Here is a 19,321-nt window from a genome sequence, read left to right on the forward strand (position 1 = left end):
AAACCTTTGATCATGAGTCTACTTGATCAGGGTTAACCTAGGGTTAAACAACAACAGCAACATATTTTATAGCTCAGTATTGATTTTTAAATTAGTTTCACAAATTCTACAGTCATTGATGATAGATTTAACTGATCTTTATTACTTTCTCCTATTGATTTTCTTGACTATATTAGCCAATTCACTTTTGAGTATAGCATTAGTAAGCATTATACTCTAGAATACGTCAACATAGTACATACACATTTCAGCTAACTTTTCCCCTGTATATCTAACCTTTTATGGAATATATTTTGTTATGTTGGTCATATGCCATTGATATCACTGCTTGCAATGTTTTTTAAGTAGTTCTTGATTTCTTTGTAGTTGTATATAATCCCTTTTATTGAAGTGAGAAAACTGCATGTAGTGAAAATCAGATGGACATTAAGCTTGGGTACAGATAGAAGTTATTTAGTATCATACAAGCCTTTATTTGTTAAACTAATATAAACTACAACATATTCTGGAGACTAAAAATAAAATGCATAAAATTTCTCAGTGGATGGCTTGTTAAATTACACTTCTGGTATAAAAGATTGAAGGGAAAAGAAACAGAAGAAGGTAAAGGACGATATGGTTCTCAAGCTTGAAGTGGTTGAAAGAAAGAGGTATTAACTGTTTAGCATTTAAACCAACCATATCTGACTCAAAATATTCTACCTGTTTTACGTGCAAACTGTCTAGATCCAACATCTCACACCTATCCTACAATGTCATTCTGAAAATAAACAATCACATCACTGAAATCTTAAGGCCACAAGATAATGTATGATTAATTCAAAACAATGTGAATAAATAAGGATTGCACTTGACAAAGTAATCTGAATGCTGAGAGGTTTAATAACAGGAAGTGGAACTGTTACAGAAAACAAAGAATAGAGAATTTGGGCAGGACATAATTGGTCTATGCTATACATTCTGCACATGGTACCTAAAGAAAGCATAAAAGTCAGTGCTATAAGGTGACAAAGGCAATGAGATAGCAGAATCTCAAGCAGGTCAAACAAAATACTAAGTAGTATTTTTTCTGGCTCTTTATGTTCTGAGTTCAAATTCCACTGACATCAACTTTGTCTTTCATCCCTTCAAGGTTGATAGAATTAAGTACCAGTAATGTATTGAGGTCCACCTCCCATCAAGATTGCTGGTCTTGAACCCAAGATCAAACTGAAGTCTCATTCAGGGAGAATGTTGTGACCTCGGTCAGTTATATGCCATGAAAACTGGGTAATCACCCTAGAGTTTGTGTCCTTAGTGTTTGAGGAATAAAAGAAAAAAAAAAACCTCAGGTGACAAGAATGCCTACAGAATTAGTGAAGGGTGTAAGTTATTGAAGAGATATCTATCTTAGCCTTTACGTGTTCAGATTTCTTTGTCAAATGTATTGCTTATTTATTCACATTGTTTTGAATTAGGTACATTGCTCAGTGGTCATGCTCACAATCAGGAAGTAGTGAGTTCAATTCCTGAACCAGGTTGTGTGTTGTGTACTTGAGTTAAACACTTAATTTCACATAGCTCCAGTTCACTCAACTGAAGAATTGAGTTGTGACATCACTGATGCCAAGTTGTATCAGACTTTACCTCTCTTGAGGCTGGTATGCATGGGCGACTGCTGGTCTTCCATAAACAACTCTGCCCAAACTTGTGCATCAGAAGGGAACTTTCTTTTATCCTTTGAATTAATCAGGCATTATTTTGTAGTTTCAAGGTTTCAATGATGAGTTTGCATATTTTTAGAGCAACATTGTATGGTAGGTGTGAGAGGTTGGATCTGGTCAGTTTTAACATAAAATAGGTAGAATATTTGAGCCGGATAAGGCAAGATTAAATGCTAAAGATATAAAATATGTTTGTGTGATCATGTGTTATTCATAAAAATTTCTCTTGGCACAAAATGAATTGATTTTAAAAATAATGACAAAAAAAAGGAAAAAATGAGAAATTTAGTAGAGGGTGGAAAATGAAGTTTCCCAGCTTTCTTTTGTGTAAAAATGTAGTTTATTTTATTAAATGAATCTCTTCAATGAAACTGCATCATAATCAAATGAACATCACCAGTTATTTGCAGCTGATTCACTGTTTCAATATCCTTTATACGATGTTGGAATGTTATATAATGTTGACTGTTGACAGCAACCTAATAATAAAATAGCAGAAAAGAAACAGCTGTATTAAATAAGCAACCAATATTAAGTGATTATTTCTTTGAAATGTGTTGAAAATATATATTGAATTTATACAGAATACATCATTCAAAATTATTTTTTATCATTGGATTTACTTAGTTATTTCTTGCACTTTTGTCAGCTAAAAATATATCAACACTGGTTAATAATCCAGTTTCCATAATTTAAACAAAAATGAGTCAAGAGACATGACACAGAGCAGCCAGTAGCAAATATTTAAATAATATAGATGAATACAGGTATATCAAATACCATACAACATGCTTTATCTTTTATCTTTAACTTGTCTCAGTCATTAAACCATGGGCCATGCAGGGGGCACAGCCTTAAGGAATTTTAGTCAAATGAATCAAACCCAGTACTTTTTTTTATTTAAACCTGGTACTTATTCTACCAGTAACTTTTGCTGAGCCACTAAGTTACGTGGATATAAACTCACCAACACTGGTTGTCAAACTGTGGTGGGGAACAAACACAGACATAAAGACACACACACACACATATAGTGTACTACTTTGTGATAGTAAGATCAACAAAAAAAGTACTCCATCTGGTGAGAGATAAATATTATTTGATAAACACAATATATGTCTTTATGTGTTATGTGTTATCTCTCACCAGCACATGAAATTAATTGTGACACATAAAAACATATATAACAACAAGCCAGCTGACACAAAAAATATCTAGTGAGACTTCTTTTCATCGGAAAAGTCAGCAAACAGGATCAATGAGTTCCTCACAAACTTTCTGAGTCTAATCATGTGCAGAGAGTGAATGTGTGCTCTGCTTTGCTGTCACGTCTCATAAATGAACCTTTTTTGGACCAAAATAGTGACTGGTGACAAGAAATGGGTCCTCTATAAAAATGCCAAATACTGAAGACAGTGGGTAACGAAAGGAGAAACAACAGCACCCCAGGCTAAGGGTGTTGTTATCTTTTTGGTGGAATATGAAAGGTTTAGTCCACTTTAAACTTTTAAACCTAAACCTAATGATAACAAAGGAAATCTACAGCGAGTAGCTTGAGCAGCTTAAGTCAGCACTAGAAGAAAAATGACCATCTTTGGTTTCAAGACGAAAGGTGTTCTTCAATCAAGATAGTGCTTGACCACATACAGTGAGGATGACATTCCAAAGGCTGGAGTAGTTTGAATGGGAAACGATGCCCTACCTACCATATTTGCCAGATATTGCTCCATCTGATTATCATTTATTCCAGTCTTCAAAATCATTTGGATGGAAAAAATATGAATTCTGTAGACAAGGTCAGAACATTACTGGAAGAGTATTTTTCGTCACAGACAAGTGAATTTTGGAAGTGAGGCTTGGCAAGTCTACCAGATAGATGGAAGAGCATTGTAGAAAATGAAGGAAAGCATATTTAAGATTAAAAATGAACCTTGTTTATCTTAATTTTGAAAAATAAAATAAATATTTAAAAAACCAAATTATTTATGGGATGACAATGTGTGTGTGTGTATGGTTTTGTGAATGTGCTTGTCCCCTACCATCGTTTGACAACAGGTGTTGGTTTGTTTACATAAGAGAGTGCTAGAACAAGTACCAGGCTTAAAAAGAATAAATAAGTAATTGAGGGTCAATTCATTCGACTATAAATTCTTCAAGTTGGTGCCCCAGCATGGCTGCATTCTAATGATGAAAACAAAGAAAATATAAAAGATGAACAAGTGATTTCTCAGAACTGATATACTTACTTTGTAACAGTAACGTTCAATGGTGAACATCAAATCAAATCCAATACCCGGTTGAAAAGGAAAGAAAGGTTTATAAGTTTCTTCTTCTCCCCAGCATTTTGTTATGTAAGAATTACGGACAACAGAATGGTCATTTCTAAAGCGGACATCAAAATGAAAAGCAATATCTCTTTCAGTGTTGAAATTCACAGTAAACCTAATGGAAGATGGAGAAAAAGAGAGCAAATGAAGAAATATTTTATTTGATATTTAGAAAGACATGAAAAATTAGTTTGTTGAATAGATGTCACCATTAAATTTATCAGAGAATTAATTCATCATTAAATTAAATTTACCACTAAATTCATCATTAAATTAATTCATCAGAGAAAAAAAACATAACTTGACTATGTTTATTAAAGCTTTGATTATGTCTGTTGGCATCATTATCGTCATTGCCACAACCACTGTCATTGCTATTTTCCCATGCTTGCAAGGGTCATATAGAGTTTTCGAGGCAGATTCTATGGCCAGAAACCCTTCCTATTACAAACACTTACCTGTTTCCAAGAAAGGAAATATTTACTAAATGCCAAATATGCTTTTACAGAATATTGGAAATGTATAACACTGCTTATACAACAGTTACACTCATTTACAACTAATGAGTATTAAAAACAGGGAAACACAAATACATTACACTCTTATATACACATTCTCACTCAATTTTCTGTTTGTTATGTTTTTGTCAAATTTTCCATTTGTTATATTTTTGTTTCAATCATTTGACTGCGGCCATGCTGGTGTATTGCCATTAGTCGAACAAGTCGCCCCCAGGACTTATTGTTTATAAGCCTAGTACTTATTCTATTGGTCACTTTTGCCAAACTCCTAGTTTACAGGGACGTAAACACACCAACATCAGTTGTCCTGCGATGGTGGGGGAACAAACACAGACACACAAACATATACATATATATATATATATATAATATATATATATATGATGAGCTTCTTTCAGTTTATATCTACCAAATCCACTTTCAATGCAATGGGACTGAACCAGGAACCATGTGGTTGGTAAGCAAGCTACTTACCACACAGCCACTCCTGTGCCTATAAAGCTATTCCAGCACCTATAGCCATTCCTGTGCCTATATGTATAATTAGTATAATTATTTTAATTTGTCTTGTTTGTTTTTGCCACTGTCCTGTACATTTGTTAGGTATTCCCAGTGGCTTTTGCAACTGGCACCACTAGAGTGAACAATATCATTGATAATGGCATGAAATCATTATGTTCTCTCGGACATTGACTGATGAGGAATTCACTACAAATTTTGTGTTTGGTATGGTTTTGCCAAATTTTCCATTTGTTATGTTGTTTGTTAAATTTTCCGTTTGTTATGTTTATGTTAACTTTTTCTGTTTGTTATGTTTAATCCTTGCAATGTATCATAATAATAATAATAATAATAATAATAATAATAATAATAATAATAATATGCACCAACCAAAATCTGACATAGAAAGGCTATATATACAATGTATAGAAGGTGGTAGAGGCCTTATATAGCTGGAAAACTATTATAAAATAACCACCATAGGACTGCAAAAATACCTACTTCAGAAGCAAGGAAAACTAATACAAATAGCCACAAAACACGAGCAAAACAAAAAACTGTTTTCAGTATTTAAGGAAGCTGACAAATACAAACAAGAAATCAATCTACCTAACAAATACGAAGAAGAAGAAGAAGAAGAAACAACAAAAGCTATAAAACAAATGAAATCCAAACTAAAACTAGAACAGCAATGAACCATGATAAAACGATGGCAAGAAAAACTCCTTCATGGCAAATACTGGGCTAAACTAAATGCAAAAGAAATAGACAGAGAAAAATCCCAGCAATGGTTGAGAAGCTCAGGACTCAAAGCAGAGACTGAAGGATTTTTAATTGCAGCACAAGACCAACACCTCCCCACCAGAAATTACCAAAAACATATAATGAAAAGAAACATAACAAGTAACTGCAGAATATGTGGAGATGGACAAGAAACAATAAATCATATTATCTCTGGCTGCCCAGTCCTGGCTAAGAAGGAATATATTCACAAGCATGACAGAGTTGAGACCTACATACACTGGAAGCTATGCCAACAGAAAAAAGATGGTATAGGCACACACCAGAAAAAGTCACAGAAAACGAGAAAGCAACCATACTCTGGGATATGCCAATACACACAGATAGAGAAATTAAGGCCAATAGGCCAGATATAGTTGTCAGAGATCATGAAGAAAAAAAATACTTTCTAATTGATGTATCAATACCAGCAGATGACAACGTTTCCCTGAAAGAAATGGAGAAACTTTCAAAATACAAAGACCTGGAAATAGAGGTAACTCGAATGTGGAATCTAAAAACAGAAACAATTCATATCATAGTGGACACATTAGGTATGATAAAAAGATATTCAGACAAATACATAACAAAAACACCAGGACTTACAAATATATATAACATACAGAAAATTGCACTACTAGGCACTGCACACATCCTACGCAAAACATTTTCAATACATTAACCATAAGAGCATCACAGCAAACCACAGCACATACCCAAGGCGCACAGAGCTGTGCTCAGTAGTGAAGTGAAAGCACTTTATAAAAATAAAGCTACTGAATAATAATAACAACAACAACAACAACAACAACAACAACAACAACAATAATAATAATAATAATAATAATAATAATAATAATAATAAATAATTTGAACAAATAAGTATAAGTTGATTAGTGTGTTTAAATGTTGAGTAGAGCACCGGCACAGTTTAGGCTACCTGTTCTGTATGTATGTATGTATGTATGTATGTATGTATGTATGTGTATGTATATATATATATATATATATATATATATATACAGAGAGAGAGAGAGAAAGAGAAAGAGAAAGAGATAGATAGATAGATAGATAGATAGATAGATAGATAGATAGATAGATAGATATACAACAGAAGACATTTGCCCAAGGAGCCATACAGTGAAACTGCACCCACAACCATATGGTCAGGAAGCCTGGAGAAAGGGTTGTACTCATTGTCTTTATAGGCCCTTTAAGACTAATATGACCAATGCAGCTGGTGTTCCATTTAAACAGTTGCAGGAAAATACATCAGCAGAGAGGAAATTGCAAAAAAGTCAACATGGAGGAGGCTGTTCTGGGTATAGGGTGCTAGTACAGGGTGTGGGGTGGTGAACACAATATATGTGCCAAGAAGAGAAAAGATGAGTCAGAGGTATCTGGCTGGATACAGTACATGACCAACTGACTTGAAGGAGCATAGGTCAATGTTGTAGCCAAAAGAAAGGCAGAGAGAGGACTCAGTATGTCTATGAATGAAAGGTTTGAGTGTGTTGGTGGGCAAATTTATGATAATCAGCTGAATGGTCTTTTATTTTCATGTGTTCATTTTCTATAAACACCTGAGAGAAAACATTCAGAGCATTGATTGTTGGGACATGTTCAGCCAACTGTGTCAGCTTTGACTTACAACACCAAACTTTGTCACTTGATACTAACACACGGACATAGCAGGCAACCTACAAAAATTTCATGTACAGCAGCCTCAGTTGCTAACCATGAACTATAAAATTGACTTTTTTCAGCTTATTGTGCTTTGATACAAGAAACATTCACAACCTTCTGCACTAATAAATCACTAATGTTCCTGAAGTTGCTTTTTTATATCTTCTATAGATTGCTTGAAGCTCACCAAATTCCTACACCTTGATCTTTGGATCTTATCTTTATACGTATGTATGTATCACCACAAGGAAAATTATGGGCTTGTCAAGTCTGGGGAATGTGAAGGCCATTCAAAGTAGACCTCACACATGGTTCCAGCAAGATGGGGCAACTGCTCATACCACAAGAGAAACATTGCAGTTGCTATGGCCATGCTTTGGAGTGAGAATAATCTCCCACTACGGCAATGTCAACTGGCCTTCATGTTCCCCAGACTTGACTAGCCCGGATTTTTCTTGTGGGGATACCTGAAAGAGAGGGTTTACTTCAACAAACTGAAGACCCTGGTGCAACTGAAAGAGAACATCAATAGAGAGACCAGAGAAGTGGGGTCTGAAACTCTTGAGGGTGTTATGGTGCAAGTTTTGAAAAGAGCACAGGCATGCAAAGCTGAAAATGGCTGCCATTTAAGTGATATCATTTTTCATACGTGATGTAGTGGTGTTGCAAAATTTGACTTGTGCATATTAATTTCCATTATGTCCTTTATATTGTATCAAAATTTCATGCATTTATTTGCTAAGTTAAGGAAGTTATTAAAAATTGAAAACCCATCAGTGACTTTTGGGACACCCTGTATGTATACTTCAAGGAGCTCAAAACAAATCTTTATCTGTTCTCTTGCTGATACAAATTCTGTTCCATGATCAGCAAATCCTCCAACTAAATCTATGCAGTTTTCTTAAATAAAAATGGGAAAGTAACCAAAGAAATAACTTAATAACACTCACCTTCTTGGATTGAATTTGGATGGATATCCACTAATTGTAATTATCCTTTGGCAATTTAAGCCACCCAATATTTTAGAGATAAATGGAGTTTTCTGGAACATAATGCAAGCAAAATTTCATCAAATACAATTTTAAAAACAAATTGAAGCTAAATTACACAATTACGGGTAATAAAAAAGTAGCTATTTCAATACCTCTACCACAACTACTATGACTACTACTACTACTACTACTACCTCCACCACCACTACCATCATCATTATCATCAAATTAGATGAAATGATGTTGCACATGAGAGAGACTGGCCTGAAATTTTGTCTGGCAGTTACGTTCAAGAGATCCAACTGGCCAATGTATAAGGTGGTTGGGGGAGAGGGTGTCAGTTACTGATCTTGGAGACACGGGGATGGGGGACAGAGAGAATTTGGTTTTCTTGACAATTTGCACGAGGATTCTTTGAAAGGACTCTCTAAAAATAGTGATGATAATCCTTTATACTAAAAAGGCACGAGGCCTGAAATTTTGGGGAGGGGACCAGTCAAGTACATCGATCCCAGTATTTCAGTAGTACTTAATTTATCGACCCCGAAAGGATGAAAGGCAAAGTTGACACCGTTAGAATTTGAACTCAGAACATAAGGACAGACGAAATGCTACTAAGCATTTTGCCCAGCATTTAACATCTAAGCATTAAACACTGAGCATTTAACACCCATGTTCCATGCCGGTATGGGGTGGGCAGTTTGACAGGACTTAATGGGTCTAAGGACTGCATTGTGCTCCAGTGTCTGCATTGGCATGGTGTCTATGGCTGGATGCCATTTCTAATACCAACCACTTTACAGCATATAACAGGTGATTTCTTCTGCTGCTGACACAAGTGAGCTTATATGACTATGAAATCGAAGTGTGAGGTGCAGGGAGGGAAACAGTTTTAGGCTAGGAGGTGTGGAGTAAGTGTATGATGAGAGGGGCGAGTAGGTTCTAGTTGTAGAGGAGCTACTCTCATTTACAAGAAAGAATGAGGATGCTCAGTAGAAGCTGCAAAAAGTTAAATATAAAGAGCTGTTGCTTTTTTTTTTTTTTTCTTATACAGAAGTCAGGTGTCAAAAGGATATTTTGCTCAGAGTAAGCCAGCCTGTATGAGAGGTCTTTCTATTAGTGCTTAGCATAGGACTTCTTCAAAGCCCTCTCCTATGGTATATATGCTTTTGTTGTTTATTACTTTGGCCATCAAATTATGGTGGAGGGCGGGGTTTATTGTTGACCTTAATCTGAGACATGAAATTTGCTGAGCTAAGGTAGGAACTCTAAGACAGGTATAGGCAACCTTTATTGAGAAATGGGTCACAAGACATGACACATCATCACACAGGCTGCTCAACTAAAAAAAAGTCAAGGTAATTTTTTTCCCTGACATGTCATTCAGAAAGTCCTGTGGGTTGTAGTTTCTCTGTGACTGTCCTAAAACATCAAGGAATGAAAGCCATTTAATAAGTAATGACTACAGACAGAACATTAGAGCACAGCTATTTGTTTACTAGACCGTAAGACAGAACATTGAATCAACATAGGAGAGTCAATTAATTTAATATGATCTACAGTGAAATATAAATTGTCAGCCAGTGACTTACAATGTTTGCTCTTTTACTCTTTTACTTGTTTCAGTCATTTGACTGCAGCTATGCTGGAGCACCGCCTTTAGTTGTGCAAATCGACCCCAAGACTTGGATGCCTAGTACTTATTCTATCGGTCTCTTTTGCCGAACCGCTAAGTTACGGGGACATAAACACACCAGCATCGGTTGTCAAGCGATGTTGGAGGGACAAACACAGACATACAAACATATACACATACATATATATATATATATACATATATATGACGGGCTTCTTTCAGTTTCTGTCTACCAAATCCACTCACAAAGCTGTGGTCGGCCCAAGGCTATAGTAGAAGACACTTGCCCAAGGTGCCACGCAGTGGGATTGAACCTGGAACCATGTGGTTGGTAAGCAAGCTACTTACCACACAGCTACTCCTGCGCCTTTACCAGAAATATTTTCTACTGAATTCAATTAATCATAACAAATTATGTCTTTTGTCCCTCACAAATTCTTGGAATGCTTACTGATACTTTTAGATACTGTTTTAAATGTCTGATCTTATTCTTGATTTTCACGAAAATATTTTGCTTGTCTTTCAAGAACCCACAAAATATCTTTGTCTCTTTCATAGGAGCAGTTACTAAACTTTGGAATGACTCTCCATCTTTTTTATTATTTCTTGTTCTTAAGGCAGTGAGCTGGCAGAATTGTTAGCACATCAGACAAAATGTTTCATGGCATTTCTTCCAGTTATTTATGTTTTGATGCTACCAAAGTTGACTTTGCCTTTCACCCTCTGGGGTCAATAAAATAAAATACCTGTCAAGTACTACGATCAATAGCATAAACAAACCACTTCCCACTAAAACTGTTAGCCTTGGGCTAAAATTGAAAACCATTATTTCATGTTCTACATGAATACACACATTTAACCCACATAACACTTTTATGTTCTTGTTATGCTTACATAAACATAACTTAATTATGTGTACGTGTATATAAATTGTCTATATATAAATTATCTTTGACTTCCCCAGTTTAACCTACAAATCAACCAATATCTCTTTCACAGTTTCAATTGCAACAGTCAGTTAAGGAACTGCTATAATTGATTTCTACACTATCAGTTCAATTAAATAATCACTTCTAGCTTGAACAGTACAAATTAGCTTGTTGCTCGATTAATGAAATCAATAACTAGGATATTGTTTGGTGTGTTCATAGATTAACTTTTGATAGTAAAAGGGAAGACTGTCGTGATAATGGCAGTATTTTAGAGGATATTTACAAGAAGCAATCTCAAAGAGTCTAAACATTTCCTGTACTATGATATCAGATAATCCATTTTTAAAAAAATGTCTTTGAAATCATATGACTGTGGAATTATGTTCAAAATCATTACCAATCTAAGCAGATACTATCTAAACACAAATGAGCTAAGGGAAACAACTTAAATGGACCAATGGCATGACTATGGATAATTAATTCAAAGAGTAATGTACTAAATGCTGTATATTAAAAAATTCCCAATTAATTGAAATATCAACGCATCACTATTTAATTTTTTTAATTATCTAAATTCATGCCATTAACCCATTTCAATTGTTTTTTTCAATTCATTATATTTCTGATTATGCAAATTTTACAAGTCAGAAATTATTTGTAACTCTTTTTCTATCAGTAAAAATCTATGTCAATTGATTCACAGATTTGGTTAGGCTACTGTGCTGATGAAGTCCAACAGACTGAAATATGTCCTTAGATGCGTCATGTTGGAAACCAACAACCGGACTTTCCTTCCTGTAAGCATGTAACTTAACTTTGAAGACTAATTATAAATTTCTTGAAAGAATCTACCCTTTTGGTCTGGGAGGGGATTCTAGAAGATTGAAATTTTAGGACAAAGAGCTGAGCTAAGTGGTCAATATGAAGTTTCACACTGAATAAGTTACACATTATGGGTGATAATAGGAGAAAAGACAAGCAAGTTAGGTGGAGCTTGAGTAGCAGTGGTAGATCTTTTATCATGAAATGAAGAGGTGAAAGATATGTGTTATATACATATACATCCTTTATCAGTGAAGAAGTTACCAATTTAGGAGGTTAATCTGATGTATGCTTGTAGTAAATGACTGAAGTTGTGGTAAATGACTGAAGGAATAAAAAGTTTTTAGACCAGGTTCAACTGAAGTAGTGTATGCTTTTGTAATAGCTCCCTGCATCAAGAAACCGATGCTGTATGACTGACAGACGAGAATAACAGTGAATTAGGGTCTACAGAACTCATGTTAATGGCCGTGAAAGATGTAGGATTGGTCAGCTACAATTATATTTCAGACAGTCATTGCTGATGAATTAACATGGTGATTATAAATGCATAAATGAACAAAGGAATTAACAGAAACATTCAAGCAAGTTAATTGAATAATTAAATAAATGAATGAATAGAACAACTTACTGGATTAAAAATAGGAGGAAACGCAGATTTAAATGTATCGGGAGGAACTAATGTCTGGAAACAAGAACAAATTTATTATCATACATTGAACGAATAATTATAACCAACAACACAGTATATATAAGTAGATATGTGGATGGACACACACACATAACATACATATATACACACATGTCCATTATATATGTATATATATATATATATATATATATATATATATATATATACATAAAGCACACATGCTGGTTTCCACATAAAAAGTTCCACTGCTGGTGTCACATAAAAAGCACTCCGTACACTGTAAAGTGGATGGTGTTAGGAACAACATCCAGTCATAGAAACCATGCCAAACAGACAATTAGAGCACAGTGTAGCTCTCTGGCTTGCCAGCTGCTGTCTAACTGTCCAACCCATGCCAGCATGGAAAATGGACATTAAATGATGATTACATATGCTTGTGTATATGTACAAGCTTTATATGTGGATTAAGAAAACTACAATTGATTTCATATGTGAAGAACTTCCACAATTTTCCAGTGACCTTAAAAATGCCAGTAACCACCTTTATAATGGATGAGAATACTTAATGTTACATGAGACTACATGGGATTTGAAGGTTAAGACACAGATAAGGGGAAATAAATTTTTAGGGATTTCTTAATCGTTGCTTCCCTTGCACTGGCCCTGGATTTCTGCAAGAATTAGTGTTCAAAATACATTAATTATCAATAATAAATCTCTGAGCCAGTTATAAACAGTAGCTGCACAATATTGTTAAGTATATTTGCCACTTAAATGTGGCTAACACTTAAGGGTCGATGCTACTGTAGCTTGTAGCCCCAGGAAGACATCTCCTCCAGCTAGCTATTGACACACTATCTGTGCCCTATCAGTATTTGCAAAGGGAAGTCGTCGTTCCCATCTCCAGCCTGACATGATATACAGGGACCCAAATTTCTGGGTATTTACCCGTCATCAGCGTGTGACAACCACCCATTGGCGATGGGAAGTGGTTCTCAATGCAAATATGTATATATATAATTTTCCAATGACATAAAGTCACTGATCTCGAAAAAGTGGAAACAAGCAATAATAAATCTCTGAGCAAGTTATAAACAGTAGCTGCACGATATGGTGAAGTATATTTGCCACCTAAATGTGGCTAATCCTTAAGAGTTGATGCTACTGTAGCTTGTAGCCCCAGGAAAAAGGCATGCAACTGAAGAAATCTCTCACCAAAGCAATGGAGACCAACAGAGCCTTCAGTTTAGACAGATCCTGTCAAATAAGACTTAAAACCCTTAAAGCTGCATGAAAAGTACATTTATATATACTGCCATGGGAGACAACTGCCCCATGAGCAAAGCTAGAAACAGTGGACTGGTTTCGTCCCTTACTTTGGGACCCATTAACAGTGTCACTCCATCACTTCAATGGAACAGCTAGATCCCACAATCAGTATATATATTTGCCATATAAATTTATGGCTGATTTGGTGAAATGCCAATGTGTATACTCAAAATTGATAAAAGCAGCTCAGTGCAATATAAAACTATATAAGAAAAATTTAACCGTCACTAATTGTAACTGAGGATGCTGAGAGCACCTATATTGCAAGAAATAAGAGTGAAAACCCTTAAAGCAGCATGAAAAGTAAATTTATATATACTAACAAGGCGATTTAGCTGTTCCATCGAAGCAATGGAGTGACACTACTGATGAATCACAAAGTAAGGGACAAAACATCAACAATCAGCTTTAAACGATTTTCACATCTAAAAGAGATCCGCAGCTTCTGTAGTAGATATACTGGCACTTTGTTGGTTATGATAATAAGGGCTCCAGTTGATCTGATCAATGGAACAGCCTGCTCACGAAATTAACATGCATGTGGCTGGGCACTCCACAGACATGTGTACTCTCAACATAGTTCTCAGCGGGATTCAGTATGACATAGAGTGTGACAAGGCTGGATCTTTGAAAATACAGGCACTACTTATTTTTGTTAGCTGAGTGGACTGGAGCAATGTGAAGTGAAGTGTCTTGCTTGAGGACACAACGTGTCACCCGGAATTGAACTCACCACCTTACGATCATAAGCTGAATACCATAAACACTGAGCCATGCACTTCACGAAGTAGACATAAAACTATTGTAATAACAAGAGCTTCATCAGTACTTACGGTGCCATCAATTCGAATTTGTTGTATTTGAGCAAAACCTTTAATGATAAGATACTTTGCAGTATTATAATCCATTCTGTGATGGAAACTTAAAAGATAGACGTCATGGAAGAAAATCTGAAAGAGAAGAAAAGAAAAAAAACTATTTATTTATATATCTTCTATCTTGTTTTTTTTTTATCTTTTACGTGTTTCAGTCATTGGACTGTGGCCATGCTGGGGCACTGCCTTGAAGAAGAATTTCTAGTCATATGTATTAACCCTAGAACTTATCTTTTTAAAGCCTGATGCTTACTTTGTCAGTCTCATTTGCAGAACCAATAAGTTACAGAGATGGAAACACACCAGTACCAGTTGTCTAGTTGTGGTAGAGGACAACTGAACAGAGACACAAAGACACACATGCACACACACACACACACACACACACACACACACACACACACACACAATGAGCTTCTTTTCAGTTTCCGTCTACCAAATCTACTCACAAGGCTTTGGACAACCCAGGGCTTTTGTAGAAGATACCTGCCCAAGGTTCCATACAGTGGGACTGAACCCAGAACCATTTGACTGGGAAGCCATACCTGTGTCTTTTAATAATATAAATTTAACAGTGAAAACATCATTGATCTTTCTTATCTTTTATGATAATTGACCATGACAAAAGATATCCCTAGAAAGGGCTAGTTGTTTACATCGACCCTAGTGCACAACAGGTACTTATTTCATTGACCCCCAAAAGGATGACAGGTAAAGTCCACCTTGGTGGAATTTGAAACTGGAATATAAAGACAGACAAAATACCACTAAGCATTTTGAAATAATGGCAGAAAAAAATGACAGACGATGCCAATTTAATTACACTTTTGAAAATTGCTATATAAAGGTGGAAGCATATCTGTATAATTAAGAGGGTCATTTTGCAACCACATGGTCTCTGGTTTATTTCCACAACATGGCCCTTTTAGCAAAAGGTTACACTGTAACCTCAGATTGCCCATTGTCATTGAGTAGAATTTGGTAGCTGGAAACAGTACAAAAATAGTTGCATGTGTGTGTGTGTGTGTGTGTGTGTGTGTGTGTGTGTGTGTGTGTGTGTGTGTGTTGTACACACACACTATATATTTATATGTAATGTATACAGGGTGTGTAAGATATTTGAGGACAGATTTATGTTTACAAAAAAAAAACAGATATATAATAACAAATAATAACTATCAAAAAATGCTATGAGGATAAAAATAAACCTTCTTTTCTATAATGTTATCCAACAACTGCTTCTATACAAGATCTAAATCATCTACATACTCAAATCAAGTGGTCCTGGTTCATTTTGGACATTACTCTGACTATGGCAGCTTTCAAAGAATCTTTATCAAAAGTTTAATAACAAACATCAATCATTTTCGTTGACAAATCACTTATATATTACACATAGGTATGGCTGTGTGGTTAAGAAGCTTACTGCCTGACCATGTGATTCTAGGTTCTGTCCCACTGATTGGCTCCTTGAGCAAGTGTCTTCCACTATAGCCTTGGGTTGATCAAAGCCTTGTGAGTAGATTTGGCAGACAGAAACTGAAAGAAGTCTGTTGCGCGCATGTACAAACGTGTGTGTGTGTGTGTATGTGTGCGCATGTGTGTGTGTGTTTGCTTGTCTCCTTGTCTTGACAATGTGATAACTGTAAATAAGAGCCACCATCATATAAGCATTGAAAGATAGACATTAAAACAATGAGGATGACAATAACAATGAGAATAATATATACTATATAGTTCATTTAACTGAATATGCTAAATGTGACAACAATGAAATCTTTCTTTAAAATCATTTTATTTCCCCAAACAAACTAAGCTTTTGTGTATGTGTATTAGTATACATCAGTCTATTTGTTCTCTCTCTCTCTCTCTCTCTCCACACACACACACATACACAAACACACACACATTTACAGGTTATTTATATCTCTGTATTCCACTATTCTCACAACTTAGATAAACAGTTGCACAAATAAAGATAACAAATTTTTTAAAAGTTTACTAACCATAAATTCAGATTTAGTTATCATTATCATAAGTTCAAAGGATAAGTCTTGCCGCAGGAGAAGTTTGTCATGGATTCTTTCTTCTGTGCCCCATTTTCCATTCTTGTAATAGTTAAACACAACAATTTTGTTTTGTAATCGTACATCGATATGAAGAGCTGTGTCTGGTAGTGGTTCAATACAAGGTTGGGTTGATAAGTTTATAGAAAACCTTAAAAAATAGAAAAATAAATTAGAGGACATTAAGGTGAAATATTGCCAAGCGAGGATACTGAAAATTGATTTAGAATATTAGTATCAACTGAAATTGTTTCTTCTATGGAGAAATGGCAATGGAAGCAATAAAAATAGGTCTGCTCCATCTCTTATTTCTTCATGTGTCCTAATGAAGGGGTCTCTATGCTTCCTTGGGCATGATCACATTAAAGCTCCAACATTTGGCAACTGACTTGGTAGACACCCATAAGACTATCCTCCATCTTTCCAACAACAATCTTCAGTACCTTTTTGAATTCCATTTGTCTAACACTCATGGAGATGCTTACAAAATTGAAAAAAAAAAACAAAAAACAACACAGAACCCATAACTTTTGGAAACATTCTTTCGTACCCAGAATTGCTACCAATTGTTATGTCAGGACACTACATCCTTCAAAACTTCCATGCTTCCTGAAATTTACCAAAAGTACACCTGATACCTTCCACCTTCGTTTTTTAAACAATTCATTTACTGTTCACTTTCTGTGACTTATTCTATGTACTATATATGCACCTTTGACTACCTTATCTGATGAGTTGTAGTGCACCTGAGCACTGTATACAATAAGTTCATTATATATATAATCTAAAAATATCAAAGAAATTCAAGAAAAGACTTCAGCTGCTGTTCCCTCTTCACTTTTGTATTTCATTTTGCATTGTTTCAACCTTAGAAAGTTTTTATCTAGTTTAAAAAAGTATTATATATTACTTTATTTTTTGTTTCAAGCAAAGCTAATTTAAATTTAATATCAGTTAAATACAAGGCAGTGAATTTAGATTGGACATTGTATGAGTCAATTTGAATTGACATGTGAGAAAGAAAAATCTTTAAAGTCTTTAAAACTGAAAGTAAATGGTTCATCATCTCATTGACTTACCCCTTCTGTCCTGTTTCAGCTCTACCGTGAAAAGTTATAGTTCCATTCTTAATCCAGCCAGGAATTTCTTCGATATATGGAAGATTCTGTATGAAATAGTAAAAAAATTAAATGCTTATAGCCCAAGAACCAAGCCACACTCTTGGAGGGATGTGGAGAGTAAAGTCAATTATACACACACACACACACACACACACACACACACACACACATATATATTCTTTTATTCTTTTACTTATTACAGTCATTTGACTGCAGCCATGCTGGAGCACCACCTCGAAAGGTTTTAAGTTGAGCAAATCAACCCTAGGACTTATCTTTATATATATAGGTGCAGGAGTGGCTGTGTGGTAAGAAACTTGCTTCCTAACCACATAGTTCTTGGTTCAGTTTCACAGTGTGGCACCTTTGGCAAGTGTCATCTATATATATATATATATATATATATATATATATATATATATATATATATATATAGATAGATAGATAGATAGATACATAGATAGATGTGTGTGTGTTTATGTGTCTGTGTTTGTTCCTCCCCAACATAATTTGACAAACTATGCTGGTGTGTTTACGTCCCTGTAACTTAGTGGCATGATAAAAGAGTCCAATAGAATAAGAACTAGGCTTACAAGGAATATGTTCTGGGGTTGATTTGTTCGAATAAAGGCAGTGCTCCAGCATGCCCACAGTCAGATGACTGAAACATGCAAAAGAATAAAAGATTGGGTACGGGTGGTCAGCTGGGACCGAAGGTAAGGAGCTGGATGTGGACTTGTGCAGTTTGCATTTTCTTTGTGCCCCGGCAATCCTGTTCTTGTCATAGGGGGTGACATTTCTCTTGGTGCAGCATTGTCAAGCAGGGCAGTCTTGTGCTGGTGTTTCCCAGGTGTCAGGGTTGATCTGGAAGCTCTTCAGTGAGGCATCAATTGTGTCCTTGGAGTGCGTTTTCTGCCCACCGCGCGTCTGCTTGCCTTCCACTAGTTCAATGTAAAAGTCTCTTGGAGAGTCACGTATCACGATAGAGTCTCCCCAAGAGACTCCCAATCTATATAAATACATAGATAGGCGCGCGCGCGCATGCATGTGTGTGTTCTGGACATTTCTGTCTTCGAATCGACCTTGGACTTATAAAGTCAGTTATCCATTTTCTATGGTGTATGACTAAGACCACAACATTCCCCCTGAATAGGATACCAGTTCATTCCTGGGTTACTCCTTTACAGCTGAGTGGATTGAACAATGTGAAAGGAAATGTTTTGCTCAAGAACACAACGCACCGCCCAGTCCAGAAATCGAAACCGCGGTCTTGCGATTTTGAGTGTAACACCCTAACCAACTGGCCGCGTGCTTTCCACAACAAACCAACCGCCCATACGCACACTCCCCTTCCCAAATGTATACACACGCATGTGCG

General features: G+C 35.6%; 1 protein-coding gene across 1 annotated transcript in view; it reads right to left on the minus strand.

Moving 5' to 3' along the window:
- Positions 1-452: 452 nt before the first annotated feature.
- The window catches only part of LOC106869861 (galectin-4), a 20,586-nt gene continuing 1,717 nt past the window's right edge, over positions 453-19,321 (minus strand). The window contains exons 2-8 of the mRNA XM_014915781.3: positions 17,902-17,987; positions 16,763-16,973; positions 14,715-14,831; positions 12,532-12,585; positions 8,469-8,560; positions 3,950-4,145; positions 453-2,182 (exon numbers count right to left, since the gene is read on the minus strand). Coding sequence (XP_014771267.1) covers positions 2,066-2,182; positions 3,950-4,145; positions 8,469-8,560; positions 12,532-12,585; positions 14,715-14,831; positions 16,763-16,973; positions 17,902-17,987 — 873 coding nt within the window. The 3' untranslated portion in view covers positions 453-2,065. The remainder of the gene's footprint in view (positions 2,183-3,949; positions 4,146-8,468; positions 8,561-12,531; positions 12,586-14,714; positions 14,832-16,762; positions 16,974-17,901; positions 17,988-19,321) is intronic.

This window comes from Octopus bimaculoides, chromosome 11, assembly GCF_046866305.1.
Source record: "Octopus bimaculoides isolate indiv1 chromosome 11, ASM4686630v1, whole genome shotgun sequence".
In the NCBI taxonomy this organism is placed as follows: domain Eukaryota; kingdom Metazoa; phylum Mollusca; class Cephalopoda; order Octopoda; family Octopodidae; genus Octopus; species Octopus bimaculoides.